We start from the raw sequence: 16,307 nt of genomic DNA, 5'->3' as shown, positions 1-16,307 counted from the left end.
AGGGGATTCATTATGATAATTTCTTAATATCAAAAGTTCTGTTTAATATAAATGAAATGTTGAATATGTATTTTTTTGGGTTACGTATATATTTTGCTGTGACAAAAGTGTGTCGTTATGGCTAAAGGTTCTTCACATGACCTTATTTTCATTACCAGTAAGTAAGGTGTCATATCACATCTGGAGAACTTTTGGTCATCAAATCTAAAGAGTGAAACATCTAACCACTTATTGGAAGTGACTAAGATGACCTAAAGTTTTCATCTGTGACACAAGAACAACACAAAACATGAAAACATATTTTGAATGTCACATCTCTCTCACGTTTCTTTTTTAGTTTATTTTCACTGTGATTGTACAGCAGCTTTTAGAGCATGCATTGACAACCGTACCTCTTGAATACTGTGCTGTACTTCAGGAGATCATTTCAGACAAGTCTCGTCTTTGCCACAGGAGGGAGCAGAAGAGGAGAATAATGAATCTACAGTACAATGCAGAGCTTCTTGCTTATACCACTTCTGACAAGACATTATTAGAATAGATAACCAATAAGATATATAATGCATTCGTGTTTGTTTCTATGTTTTTAATGAATTAGAACTCTTAGACAATGGCCCAAATGCAGGCAAATGTGGCATCAAAAATATGTGCAAACAATTGGACTCCCATAATAATAGTTATTAGTAGTATTAATAGTAATAATAATTTGTTTATAATATGTGTTCATGTATGTATCTTTTGTATTTTTATTCATACTTAATTTCCCATTGCTTAGTAATACAATTCATATTTTTATGAGTGCTGTATCTACCGAAGCCTAATTAATAAGCACTATTAGCTTTATTATTACTATGATCCTTTTATCATTTATTTATTATCATCCTAATGTATCATATTCAATCATTGTTTTCACCATTTACTCAAAATAAAAATGCCTTACTGTTATTTTAAGCTTTTTGTCAATGTGTTAAATAAAAAAGCAACAGGCTGTGAAGTACTGTAATCGATTGCCGAGCACCTACAGAGAGAGAGATCAGTGTATCTGTGTTAGACCAGGTTCCCAGAACAGACACTCGGCGGCTCGTCTGCTCTGCTTTCGAAGATGGAGGAAGTATCGGGGGATTAACTGTTGTTGCCTGCGGAACTACTGTATTACATTACATTGTATTCCAAGCAAGACATTCCAATGGGTGAACATGTGTAGTTCTTACCTCACAGCATAGGTGATGGGATTATTTAATCTCCTGCGATTATAAGGTAACGAAATAAAGAAAACAAATAGCGATGATTATATATTTATTTAGCCTACAAGGATGACAGTTTGTCTGCTATGATGATGATCTAAAATATGTCCGTGGATAAACGCTCAACATCCGACCATTGATCCAGATTCCAGACAATGCAGATCGTACTGCAATCTACACAGACACGGAATTCAGCGAGACAGGTGCATCTCACTAATAAAAATCAGACGGCCCTGGACTGCACAATGATCGGATACCTGTTGATGCAGCAGTGGGGGATTCTGCAAAGTCTTTCTATGAAATGATTCGAAATGTTTTTAACCCAAACTGCAGTGTCAAGAGAGATAATCTCGTATTTTATGTAATTGAATTAGGCTAAAGAGACAGAATGGGCACAATAGTTGAGGAGACGTTCTGTCTGTTGAAAGATCTTTCTACCTGCACCTGCATGTGAATGACAGGTTACTATGAGACAGCATGGACTATCAGTCTGTCATATCTCTCTTGGACTGCCCACTGATACACTCACTCTTAGTCCTCATCCAATACCTTTTGGATAACGATGCTTATCCGATTCCTTAGAATCCCTCGGCCAAAAATAGGCTGCTCCCTACTCCTTTTATTTGGCTAATTCCATAGGAACCGGTGGATCCAGTTATATTCTACGCTTTCTTTCTTTCTTTCTTTCTTTGTTCCTTTGTTTCTTTCATTTAGTCTAAAAGCAAGTTATATCTTCCCCGACCTCATTGTTGCTGTAATAAATACAAAATCCAGTAATACACAGTCTATAACTGTTGAAGTGCCCATATTTTGGCTAATCAAGGTGTACTTCATAGAATATTATAGGATGCATACTGTACATAAAGGGAAGGTGCGTGCGGGCTGAGGTGAAAAAGTTGACGGGCTAGTTCAGCACAGAGGAAGTAACTACCAACGCTACTTATTGAGGAGTGTGCTGCCATGTTCATAAACTTTATTCAGTTTGTATGCAGGACAGGACAGTGGTATATTTAACTGAAGTTTTTCTTTTTAAAAAGAGGAGAGTAGACCCTACCTTATTATTATTAATTGTCTATCAAATACATATTAGACAACTGGGGATTTTAATTTGTATTTTAGAACGAGGTGCGACTTCCACCGACGAAGATCACTGACTTGCACAGGGGAGACACCGAAAGGTAATATTCAATTGAACATTTTGTCAATTTATCAAGTCTGGTTATCAGAACCATACAAATTATTATGCATTTAAAATTATTAGGCTACCATTCCTACGCGAATACTTTGCGTACTAACTTTGTAATACATTTATAATAACTTACCAGCATTGTTTTTACCTAGTCGCATTAGATGAACTTTTAACTTCAAAGGTCCTCATTCTGCTTACTCTTTCTGAGCGATTGATCGATAAATTGACAGGGCTACCCATTCGATTGCTCAAATCATACAATAACAGGTTGCGGCTGATTCTGTCAACATCTGGCTTGATTTCGATCATGTAATGAAAAGAATCAACCCATATATTGTTTAAAACTGAAGGGAGATCTTGGGCTGTCAGATAAGCCAACACACGTGCACGACTGAGCGTCTAGAGACAGGTGTCCACAGCGGAGGCGCGGATTGTTGGTGCAAATTTTTATGGGCTTTCCGTTTATTGCTGACGAAGCACTTATAATCTCAATTGTCAAACGTATAAAATAAAATATATTGACTGAATGTAATAACTTGTATACTTAGGCTGCTAAGCGCTCTAAAGTTTAGAGTATTAACAACTATTTTGTATGTATTTATTTATTTGAATAGCCTAGTCTACCACATATGACTTTTATTTCAGCATAGAGTTTTTACTATTCTTCCATAGAACATACTCTTAAAAAACAGACATAGTTTCTCTCCTAGTCTTAGGTTTAAAAAAATATTTGCATTGTAATTGGTTTCACAATCATTGAAGTGTCAATTATGAAGGAAAATGTAGCCAAAGTGCATGACATTTTTTATTGACGTGTGATTATTATTGTATGTAGAGAAACGTGGCCATCATACACAAGACATTTGCCAAAATGTTGACATCTGTATGCTAGTTCACAGTAGAAAATGTTTCGCTTGGTCTGTCCTCAAGATTGGGTCTTAATGCGGTTATATTTTTACACCTGAAATATGAGTATATTGTCCTCGTGTGAGTCATACAGTGCCCTACTAAAGTATTCATACCCCTTGACTTATTCAGCATTTTGTTGTGTTACAGCCATAATTCAAAATGGATTACCTAGATTTTTTTTGTTCTCACCCAACTACAAACAATACTTCACAAGAACAAACTGAAAACATGTTTTTAGGAATTTTTGAAAATGTATTGAAAATTAAATACAAAAATATTTTATTTATATAACTATTCACATCCCTCAGTCAATACATGTTAGAATCACCTTTGGAAGCGATTACAGCGGTGAGTATTTCAGGGTAAGTCTCTAAGAGCTTTGCATACCTAGATTGTACAGTATTTGCTCATTGCTAGAAAGCCATTTTCAAGTATTGCCATACATTTTCAATCAGATTTAACTCAAAACTACCTAGGCCACTCAGGAACATTCAACGTTGTCTTGGTAAGCAACTCTAGTGTATATTTGGCCTTGCGTTTTAGGTTATTGTCCTGCTGAAAGGTGAATTTGTCTTCCAGTGTCTATTGGAAAGCAGACAGAAACAGGTTTTCCTCTAGGAATGGCTGTGCTTAGCTCTATTTCGTTTATTTTTGTATCCCACCCCCAAAACACTCTGTATAACATGATATAGCCACCACCATGCCTGAAAATATGAAGAGTGGTACTCAGTGATGTGTTGAGTTGGATTTGCCCCAAACATAAGACTTTGTATTCAGGACATGAAGTTCATTTCTTTGCCACATTTTTCTCCAGTTTTACTTTAGTGCCTAATTGAAAATCTGTTTTGGAATATTTTTTATTCTGTACAGCCTTCCTTCTTTTCACTCTGTCATTTAGGTTAGTATTGTGTAGTAACTACAATGTTGTTGATCCATCCTCAGTTTTCTTATATCACAGCCATTAAACTTTGTAACTGTTTTAAAGACACCATTGGCCTCATTGTGAAATCCCTGAGCAGTTTCTATCCTCTCTGGCAACTGCGTTTGGAAAGATGCCTGTATCTTTGTAGTGACTGGGTCTGTTGATACACCATCCAAAGTGGAATTAATAATTTCAACATGCTCAAAGGGATATTCAATGTCTGGTTTTTATGCCCTTCTTTGCAAGGCATTGAAAAACCTCCTCCGTTTTTGTGGTTGAATCTATGTTTGAAATTCACTGCTCGACTGAGGGACCTTACAGATAATTGTATGTGTTAGATGAGGTAGCCATTAAAAAATTATGTTAAGCACTATTATTGCACACAGAGTGAGTCCATGCAACTTATTATGTGACTTGTTAGGCACGTTTTTTCTCCTGAACCTATTTAAGATTGCCATCACAGTTGGATTGAATACATATTGACTCAAGACATTTCAGCTTTTCGTTTTTCGTACATTTGTAAAAATGTCGAAGAACATTATTTCACTTTAAAATTATGGGGTATTCTATGTAGGCCAGTGACAAAACATTTGAATTTAATACATTTTAAATTCAGGCTGTAACACAACAAGATGTCGGAAAAGTCAAGGGGTGTGAATACTTTCTGAAGGTACAACTCTTATTTAATCTCAGGTGACCTGACCAGACATAACAAAAACATATAGGAAAGCAGAGAGAGTAAACCTGGAACGGATAGGTTTATTACCCTGACTGTCCAATTTAGCAGTGACATTTGACTGCAGAAAAGGACATATTCAGTATATCAGAAGCATTATTACACACACACACGCGCACGCGCACGCGCACGCGCACGCACACACACACACACACACACACACACACACACACACACACACACACACACACACACACACACACACACACACACACACACACACACGCTCTCTCATGTCTATTCGTGTCTATTGGAGACACACGCACACACACACGCACAATGAACATACGCTGACACTTACAAAACATTAGGAATACCTTCCTAATAATGAATTGCACCCTACTTTGCCCTTAGAAAAGTCTCAATTCATCAGGGCATGGACTCTACAAGGTGACGGAAGCATTCCGCAGCGATGCTGGCCCATGTTGACTCCAATGCTTCCCACAGTTGTGTCAAGTTGGCTGGACGTCCTTTGGGTGGTGGACCATTCTTGATACACATGGAAACTGTTGAGTGTGAAAACCCCAGCAGCATTGCAGTTCTTGACACACTCAAACCGGTGCACCTGGCACATACAACCATATCCCGTTCAAAGGCACTTAAATATTTGATCTTGCCCATTCACCCCCTGAATGGCACACATACACAATCCATGTCTCAATTGTCTCAAGGCTTAAAAATCTCCTCCCCTTCATCTACACTGATTGAAATGGATTTAACAAGTGACATCAATAAGGGATCATAGCTTTCACCTGGATTCACCTGGTCAGTATATGTAATGGAAACAGCAGGTGTTCCTAATGTTTTGTAGACTGAGTGTAATTATCTTGTGTATTACACATCAATAGTATACAATCTCACCTGAACCTCCAACAGATAATACATGTATACAAAATGTCACCCTCATCGCAGACATGAGGTTGGCCAGTGGTGGTTTGCACCTTATTACTGTTCTCTCAGACATATTTCATTTCAGTTTAAGGCCTTTTTTTCAGAGGGTCTGAAACTACTAGAACTGGGAACATTTGTGTTCTGACTCTATGTACATTTTTAACCCATACTATAGTTTTAGCTTGATATATTTGTTACTTCTCTAATAGTGCAACTTTCTATGAACCACTGCATTCTATTCAGAGGCTAAAACGTTACAATCCACCAGTACTTCAGCAGCCACATGCTGGGAAGTTGAACCATAGACTTTTATGTTGCAGGGATGCTAGATTCAAGTATTTCGGAACCTCGAAAGCCAAAACTAAAACACGTGCATCTTTGTCTTCATATTTAACTCTGTATAATGTTTGTACATTCTCAAATGTTATCAGTAATACATTTTATTTATTTATTTTCACTCAACTTTCATTGTGATATATTTGTTAAATATTAATCATGCCTGTTTCAAAATCAATGTATCCTCTAATTCAGCATTTCTAAATATTTATAATCATTCATAATGGCTCATTCATTAAATCTATGACAAAGTGTTACATAAAATAATGTACAAATAAATCACTCCAACCAAACAGTATAATCTGTTACATTCCATTAGGATTTAGAAGAGGTTAGAAGGAGAGTAAGCACTGTGGTACAGCTGGAGTGCTCTAACTTACTGTTTCTTTTTGATACCTACAGCTCTCCCCCAACTATGGAAACAGAGGCAACTGATGTATACTCTGCAAGTAGGTCAACTTTTCAATCACGCTCTAACCAAAATGATATTGACATATCATAACTCTTAAAAGTCTTTAAAAGGTTTGTGACATCGTGTTTTAAGATGACATATCATAACTCTTAAAAGTCTTTAAAAGGTTTGTGACATCGTGTTTTAAGATGACATATCATAACTCTTAAAAGTCTTTAAAAGGTTTGTGACATCGTGTTTTAAGATGACATATCATAACTCTTAAAAGTCTTTAAAAGATTTGTGACATCGTGTTTTAAGTTGTGGATGCTGCATTCGCCATTTTATGTTGTTTAAAAAAAAAAATGTTTTATGGTCTTTCTAACCAATTTTCCACATTTTGAGGCCGTTTTGTCATCCTTTTGGATATAATCCAACTGGAACTAGTATTTAGTCCAGTCTCCTATTTGATTTCTGGTTGTTTCTGAGAGTTATTGATTCCTATAGTGGTTCTAAAGCAATCAGACATTTGAGGATGCCGTGATGTTGAGATGTTTTGCACAGCTGAGTTATGGTCAAAGGTATGGGGCATGGCTGAGGCCACACTAGTTTTTAACAAATACAGTTGACTCTCATACAGATATGGAAGTGTACACAAGGATAGGTGAACGTGTTCCACGCAGCTGAGATGAGGAAGTCATTCTGCTTTACTAATCCGATAAGAGAGAGAGAGACACGAGCTGCATGTGTTCTGATCCTGTAAAAGGCCAACTACTTCTTGGCTACCCTAGAGATGTCTTATCAGTAGGGTGGTGCTGTACCAGGCACAGTGGTACTTCCCTCCTCTTTCTCCCCTCCACAGATTCCCTCTGATAGAACACACTGATCATCTGGAGTTTGACAACTCCTTGTTGCAGGTGTTGAAAATAGTTTTGGGATGAGTGGAACAAAATATGGTATAGTGAGGATATAGTGTGAAGGAAAAAGTAGGATGGAGTAGGATATAGCCATGATAGTGCCCTCTGTTTCAATTCATGTTTGAAGCATACTGCCATATCTCCTCTAAATTGTTAAAGGCAAGCTGATGAATGAGATCTCTGTCTCTTACAGTGTGGAGGAATGGTCTGGAGGTTGATGGTTTGACTGGAAAAACCAGATCCTTGCTCCTGCCTGTGTGGAAATAGGGAAATAATTCTGCACAGTTCTAAACCTCGTGTTCAAAGTTTATGTCATTCCAGTGTCTGTGGCTTATTGAAGTGCTCCCCACTTGTAAAGTACGGTATATATTTAACCAGACAACCAGATGTTGATGATCATTTGATGCAACACATTCTCAACTCACTTCATAAAACGGCCTACAGAAGCCAACATGTTTATCAGGTCTTGTTCTCTCTTTGCCATTTTCATAAAATGTATTTTCCTTTTGGCCACGCCGCCTACACATGGAACAATCTATATCTGATGCGTTACACACATCATCTTCCTCTAGTTCCCTCCCCTGTCTATACAAGTCATCTGGGTCTTGGCCCTGATGCACAGACATGTTGTGGCGGTTCATACAGTATTGAGTCAACTAATGTATGGTGCCAGTCAAAGCTCTGATTTTGACACAGCAAACTCTGATTTTGACACAGCAAACTGTGTGTGTGTGTGTGTGTTTTATATGTGTTGTCTGCCCCAGTCACTCCTCAATCTGGCCCACGGGTTCACTTTGGGAGCAGTGAGCTGCAATTTTAACGATTGTAATTTTAAGGATTGTAATTTTAAGGATTGTTTGAGGAATAGCGGATGATGAACACGTTTGAGCTAAATGTCATTAAGGTTTTCAATAATAATTACAAGGACATGAAACATAGGACCATCAACATTCCGATGCTACTAGTACACATCATCTTTGAGCCACTGTACTGTGCCTTTACCTAACCTGATCGACCACACAGAGTGTCAAGGCATCAACACTTAGCACAGTAATGGAAAAGTCTGCCGTATCCAGTCATAGAGCGACTCCTGTCTCTACGACAGACAGCACTGCCAAGGGATAGCCGCCCGTCGGTCACCTGAGATTTCCTTCAACTTCAGCGTGGCTTGCAACCTGAGACCAGACCCAGGGATTGTGTCATCATGGTCATGGACCGCGACTCCCAGAGTGCCTCACTCAGCAGCAGCCAATCACAACAATGAAACACTGGTCTACCACATATATTACTAGCATCTTGTTTTAGTCTCCATGGGGGAAGCATTAAGATTGAAGAATAACTGTTGGACTGAGGTGGCCATTGTCTCTATGACATCTACAATACTTTCCTGTAAAATGTGCTAGCTGGTAAAGTGTTGTCTTTGCTGTGGTGTGGCTCGTGTGGAATTTGACACCTGGGTCAGTGGAGTTGCTGTGGTGTTGCTTCTGTTTTGGCTGAGAGGCTCCCCTGGGGTCAGGCTGTAGAAGGGATTGGACAGCTCTACCTTTGAGTGGACAGGACAGCTATCTTATAGCCTTGCCTGTGTGTCAGGGTGGGTGCTAAGAGGATGCAATCTGATCTGATCTGTATGGATAGGACATGAGGCTGACAGTTGCAGTAGCCACTAGCAAAACATGTTCCATCCTGCACTCCTGTGGTGGCCTGGTTAGCTCCTAAACCTAAGTGATGGGCCTGGTTGGGACTTGGATGGCGGACCACCCAGGGAAAATATATTTGCTACTGGAAGTGTTGTTGGGGAACGAGCAACAGGTTGCAAAGATTGGTGTAGCACTGTGTTAGATTAGGGACTTACACAGCAAATGGGCCAGTGTTACCTAGTGTTGATTTTTCAGTGTAACATTTATAGTGTTTATTCAGGTGTTACATTAACTCTGTTGGTGTTAGATTATTACTTAGTGGTCTAAAATAACCCCAGTGGTGGTGTTAATAACCAGAGTTGAGTGTGAGAGTGTGATTGTGTCAGTTTTACTCTGTGGATAGTACAACATTCCCATCAAATCCTGCAGAGGTGGCACCACAGGTCCCAGAGCGGTGTGGCAAAAAAAAATCTGTTGTAAAAAGGTTTATTATGGGCTACGATGGGACCAGAGTTTTTCTAAGCAGATCACATGGTTTAAAAAGTGCTGGAAAACCTCCTGTCCCTGGGGAGGAGGAAAAGCTCCTGTCCTGGGGAGGAGGAAAAGCTCCTATCCCTGGGGAGGAGGAAAAGCTCCTGTCCTTGGGGAGGAGGAAAAGCTCCTGTCCTTGGGGAGGAGGAAAATCTCCTGTCCTGGGGAGGAGGAAAAGCTCCTGTCCTTGGGGAGGAGGAAAAGCCAGTCAAACTGCAACAATCTTGTACTTGTTCATATTAACTACATTTTAAAGAATGTTAGAATAGAAACCAAATTTGATCGCGTTCACATTTTCTCACAAAACAAATGGCCCAATGTTACCGATACATTTAACCTGGCAAGTGGCACGGGGCGCATAGTAGGCTAGACTATGCAGATGCTGTTGTTAGTAGCCTACATTTGATTAGACTGAAAAATAGTATTGTTTCAATACAATACAGCATGTCTGATCGCTAATATTTATGTGTATAGGCTGCGATATTTATGTATGAGCTTTTGCTTGTGTCTGTCAAGAGTGATGTGTTATCACTCTTGCTAAATAGATACCGGAGGAAAGTCATGCTCGCCTTGAGCTTTGTGCGTTGTGCCTGGCCTGCGTGTCCTGCGATTTCCGTGAATATGATTGGTCAAGAACCACAAATAGCCTGCAGCAGCACTCCAATGTGAATGACAGAGAAATTGGGTGTGAGTTGACAAATCATGAGGAAAAATCGGGGGAAAAACTTAACTTTTCCCATCTTTTTTTACGTTTTGCATTGATATATTTTATTAGTCTAAATAAAAAACGATTGAAAAGTGCTGTGGCAAATGCCGCCTCTTCACAAGTTTAAAACCACGCCCATCATTATAATATTTCCCAGCATGCTTTTCTGCAGGTAGATTTGTTTTAGGATTGTTTTTTTTTGGCATGTTCATTGATTGATTGAGATATTAATCTTATGCTACACAAAGATAAACTAATCCAATCAGTTTGTTGGATTTATAGCACCCATTACTGAAATGGTTGTTCCAGTTTAAATGGTTTAGGTAGTCCAATATGTTTGGAGTGCAGGTTGCAGACGAATAAACATTTTGGTTGTTGCCATTCTATCTCTGGCTGCTTTCCAATAGAAATTACTTATCACTTTGCAAGCTAGCAAAATTTGGTCTGTTGAAATTGAGTGTCAGGCTACTCTATTAGGATAAAAAAAAAGTATCTTAAATAAGGCCTTAAGAGGTACAGGTGAAGTCGGAAGTTTACATACACCTTAGCCAAATAAATTTAAACTCAGTTTTTCACAATTCCTGACATATAATCCTAGTAAGAATTCCCTGCTTTAGGTCAGTTGGGATCACCACTTATTTTAAGAATGTGAAATGTCGGAATAATAGTAGAGAGAAGGATTTATTTCAGCTTTTATTTCTTTCACCACATTCCCAAGAGTCAGAAGTTTACATACACTCAATTAGTATTTGGTAGCATTGCTTTTAAATGGTTTAACTTGGGTCAAATGTTTCGGGTAGTCTTCCACATGCTTCCCACAATAAGTTGGGTGAATTTTGGCCCATTGCTCCTGACAGAGCTGGTGTAACTGAGTCAGGTTTGTAGGCCTCCTTGCTCGCACACGCTTTTTCAGTTCTGCCCACGAATGTAAAGTAGAATTGAGGTTAAGGATTTGATGGCCACCCCAAAACCTTGACTTTGTTGTCCTTAAGCCACTTTTCCACAACTTTGGAAGTATGCTTGGGTTCATTGTCCATTTGGAAGACCCATTTGCAACCAATCTTTAAATTCCTGACTGCTGTCTTGTAATGTTGCTACAATACATCCACATAATTTTCCTCCCTCATGATGCCATCTATTTTATGAAGTGTACCATTCCCTCCTGCAGCAAAGCACCCCAAAACATGATCCTGGCACTCCCGTGCTTCACGGTTGGTATGGTGTTCTTTGGCTTGCAAGCATCCCCTTTTTCCTCAAAACATAACAATGGTCATTATGGCCAAACAATTATATTTTTGTTTCATCAGGCCAGAGGAAATGTATCCAAAAAGTACGATCTTTGTCCCCATGTGCAGTTGCAAACCGTAGTCTGACTTTTTCTATGGCGATTTTGGAGCAGTGCTGAGCGGCCTTTCAGGTTATGTCAATATAGGTCTCGTTTTACTGTGGATATGGATACTTTTGTACCCATTTCCTCCAGCATCTTCATACGGTCTTTTGCTGTTGTTCTGGGATTGTTTTGCACTTTTCGCACCAAAGTATGTTCATCTCTAGGAGACAGAATGCGTCTCTTTCCTGAGCGGTATGACAACTGCGTGGTCCCATGGTGTTCATACTTGCATACTATTGTTTGTACAGATGCACTTGGTACCTTCAGGCATTTGGAAATTGCTCCCAAGGATGAACTAGACTTGTGGAGGTCTAAAATGTTTTTATAAATGCTTGCATAAGAGCATGTGATATTAAGGAGTTGTAAAACATACTGTAATGTCCTTAACCCAACACCTTATCAAGGGCTATGGACCTCTTGGCGTAATGTTTAAAAATACTATGAGGTGTTGTTGCATAAAACCGTTGGTGCAAACTATTACTGAAACAAAATATAAACGCAACATGCAACGATTTTAATGTGTTAAAGTTTATATAAGGAAATCTCTCAATTCAAATAAATTCGTTAGGTCCTAATCTATAGATTTCACATGACTGGGCAGGGGCACAGCCATGGGTGGGCCTGGGAGGGAATAGGCCCACTCACTGGAGAGCCAGGCCCAGCCAATGAGAATTAACTTTTTCCCACAAAGGGACTTTATTACAGACAGAAATATTCAGTTTCATCAGCTGTCCGGGTGGCTGGTCTAAGAAGATCCCGCAGGTGAATCTGGATGTAGAGGTCCTGGGCTGGCGTTACGTGGTCTACGGTTGTGAGGCCAGTTGGACGTACTGCCAAATTCTATAGAATGATGTTGGAGGTGGCTTATGGTAGAACAATGTACATTCAATTCTCTGGCAACAGCTCTACTAACACTTAACATGTTGTGTTTATATTTTTGTTCATTATATATACACTTCCTAGTGTTAAAAATTATATATGAGGAGTTATTGCATAGCACTGAATGTGATAATTCCCTAAAACTGACAAAGTGTAACAGCATCAGCACAAAGTACAGTGTTATTTTTTTATTATTTATAATTTTACCCCATTTTCATGATATCCAATTGGTAGTTACGACCTTGTTTCATCGCTGCAACTCCCAACGGGCTCGGGAGAGGCGAATGTCGAGACATGCATCCTCCGAAACATGACCTGCCATGCCCCACTACTTCTTAAAGGTCCCAAACTGTCATTCTGATTCCCATGTAAAACTGAGTTTTGGACAGCTTTAATTTGAATGTATTTTCCATCCTTATGTGATCGGTTTAGAAATTACAGCACTTTTTGTACAAAGTCTCCCCATTTTAGGGGACCAAACGTATTGGGACAAATTCGCTTACTGTATATGTGTATTAAAGTAGTAAAATGTACATATTTTTCCCAGTATTTGGATAATCCTGAATGAATCATGAAAAATTATGAGTGAAAAAGTTTATGATCAAACTTTATCAATGTCGAAGCAAAAGTAATTTTTCATACTTTGGCCATCATACTTTGATCTGGTTTCATCCAAATATCATCACATTTGAGTAAAACATGATTATGGCTGTTCATGACCTTTAACACAATGCTCACTTAACTCAGAAGTCAACCTTGCCAATATGTCGGAGGAAACATTGTTCAATTGACGAGCACAATCAGCTCGCAGGCACCCGGCCCGCCACAAGAAGTCGCTAGATGAGCCAAGGAAAACCCACTGACCAAACCCGGATGGTGCATTGCCAGTTGTGTGCTGCTTTATGGTGCTCCTGGTCACAGATCGAACCCCAGGCTGTAGTGGCTCCTCAGCACTTTGATGCAGTGCCTTAGACCGCTGCACAACCTGGGAGGCCCAACACAGTGTTAATTTAACACTAAAAGTGGACCCATATACACACTGGCCCAGTCTTAAGTTTAAAATTGTCAGAGTTGATTCAACATTGGAACATTTGCTGTTTAGGATCCGGAACAGGGTATCATACAAATAGCCGTATTGACACTTGCCTCCTGGCCTAGTTTGCTAAATTATTTCCTCTTAACATAAGTGAAATAAAGCTTAAGATTATCCCCAGGTAATCAGGTGTTTTGTCACTATTTTGGCAAGATGTGATTGCTTCAACTGACACCTATCAAAAGCAATGTGTGTGTGAGTGACTGCATGTGTGTGTGTGTGTGATGCTGTTTGTACAGATGGAGTTGTATGCTTATGTGTGCTGTGCAGTGCAATGCAATGCAGAGCGATGTTCCCAGCTCTCTTGTTGTCTGTCTGTCTCCCAGGTAACGGAGACTGCTCTCCCAGGAAGACAGAGAACTCTAGAATGTTGGTGGACCTGTCGGCAAACACACCCAATGGACAGCAGCTCCAGCATCCTAATTCACCCACTGGTGAGTGGTTGCTGAACATATACGTGCACACAAACACACACACGCATGTATGGACGCAGAGAGGAACATACACACGCACACACACCCACACTCAAGAGGATTATGTGTGTTAAGAGAAACTGTTTTTCTTATCAACTCATGTGTTATCTGAAGGGTCTTGCATAGTTCCCTTCCCCTAAATGAAGAGAAACAGGAAGAGCTGAGGGTGCTCTTCACCATGTGCTAGCTGAAGCAGAAAAGGGAAGCTGTTTCCCGCAGCATCCCCCAGTATTAGTACCCTGGTACCATATCTGTTTATGCTGGCTTGCCAACTGCTATGGTCATTAATAGTTAAAAGGTCTGCAAGACCCCACAAACAGATCTGGGGTTCAGGCTAAGGTGTTAAAGAGGGAGAGAGTCTCAGAGGGAGATAGCACTCACAGACTACAGTGTTAAAGAGGGAGAGAGTCTCAGAGGGAGATAGCACTCACAGACTACAGTGTTAAAGAGGGACAGTCTCAGAGGGAGATAGCTCTCACAGACTACAGTGTTAAAGAGGGAGAGAGTCTCAGAGGGAGATAGCTCTCACAGACTACAGTGTTAAAGAGGGAGATCGTTCTCACTGACACAGCCTGTGTCATCCTGACCCGGAAGTTGCCTAACACCACTCCGTTTCAACACCATTGTTGTAACATAGCACTGACTGATGCTGAATTTCACTTGAAATTGACCAATTGTGTCACTGTACAAAACTACAGAACATGTTTGCTATATGTTTACAATCAAACTATTAATAAAGTAGATAATTTCATATGCTTTTCTCGTTGACTTCAGCTAAATGTCTAGACAGCGCCACTAGCAAAACTATGAGCGTAATGTCAATTACAGTATGAGGGTAATGTAAACTATGTGGGAGATGTAAACTATGAGGGTAAGGTAAACTATGAGGGTAATGTAAACTTTTGTATGAGGGTAATGTAAACTATGAGGTGTTCAAGACACAGCCAGCTACGGGTTGGACAGGCACCCAAGCTCAGATTTGCTTATGATGGCACTTTTCTATTAGTTTGGATACCTAGTTTCTCCTCCTTGGTAACATGACCCATGCTTTGGGAGTTTCTTTCTTTATATTTTATTCATCTGAGTTCTATAATACACTGTTGTCGCAGCAACCATCTCAAGTTCAGCCAGCTGCGACAGCAAAGTGCAGAGCTCGTCATTTTATATATCCCATCTCCCGTACCCCTCGTCTGGGAGGAAAATATGAAAACCAATAGAGCTGTTCCGTGTTGCCAGGATACAGTTCTGGATGATAACCTCAATGTCATACTGTTAGTAAAACAGGGGCTCCTTCAGTTCAGACAGGGATATAGATAGAAGGGGGAATATTGCTAAAGAAAAGACTGCCATGTTGTTGCAGTGTCATGTCATTGCTGACAATAGCAGGAGTCCTGAATTCTATGTGTCCTATGTTGTGAGACAGATGGATGATATCAACCCTATAGCAAACACCACATTGGCACATTGTTGTCATCCCTAAAGCAAACACCACAGTGGACATTGTTGTCATCCCTAAAGCAATCACCACATTGGACATTGTTGTCATCCCTAAAGCAAACACCACATTGGACATTGTTGTCATCCCTAAAGCAATCACCACATTGGACATTGTTGTCATCCCTAAAGCAATCACCACATTGGACATTGTGTCATCCCTAAAGCAATCACCACATTGGACATTGTGTCATCCCTAAAGCAAACACCACATTGGACATTGTTGTCATCCCTAAAGCAAACACCACAGTGGACATTGTTGTCATCCCTAAAGCAAACACCACATTGGCACATTGTGTCATCCCTAAAGCAATCACCACATTGGACATTGTTGTCATCCCTAAAGCAATCACCACATTGGACATTGTTGTCATCCCTAAAGCAATCACCACATTGGACATTGTTGTCATCCCTAAAGCAATCACCACATTGGACATTATTGTCATCCCTAAAGCAATCACCACATTAGACATTGTTGTCATCCCTAAAGCAAACACCACATTGGACAGTGTTGTCATCCCTAAAGCAATCACCACATTGGACATTGTTGTCATCCCTAAAGCAATCAC

General features: G+C 39.8%; 1 protein-coding gene across 1 annotated transcript in view; it reads left to right on the top strand.

The window, feature by feature from the left end:
* The first annotated feature begins 1,007 nt into the window (after positions 1 to 1,007).
* LOC129816568 (zinc finger protein Helios-like) overlaps positions 1,008 to 16,307 on the top strand; it is a 34,969-nt gene continuing 19,669 nt past the window's right edge. Inside the window, exons 1-4 of the mRNA XM_055871186.1 lie at positions 1,008 to 1,257; positions 2,364 to 2,422; positions 6,630 to 6,676; positions 14,098 to 14,205. Coding sequence (XP_055727161.1) covers positions 6,643 to 6,676; positions 14,098 to 14,205 — 142 coding nt within the window. The 5' untranslated portion in view covers positions 1,008 to 1,257; positions 2,364 to 2,422; positions 6,630 to 6,642. The remainder of the gene's footprint in view (positions 1,258 to 2,363; positions 2,423 to 6,629; positions 6,677 to 14,097; positions 14,206 to 16,307) is intronic.

This window comes from Salvelinus fontinalis, chromosome 19, assembly GCF_029448725.1.
Source record: "Salvelinus fontinalis isolate EN_2023a chromosome 19, ASM2944872v1, whole genome shotgun sequence".
Taxonomy (NCBI): domain Eukaryota; kingdom Metazoa; phylum Chordata; class Actinopteri; order Salmoniformes; family Salmonidae; genus Salvelinus; species Salvelinus fontinalis.
Note: the sequence above shows the minus strand (reverse complement) of the source record. Positions and strands in the feature narration are given on the sequence as shown.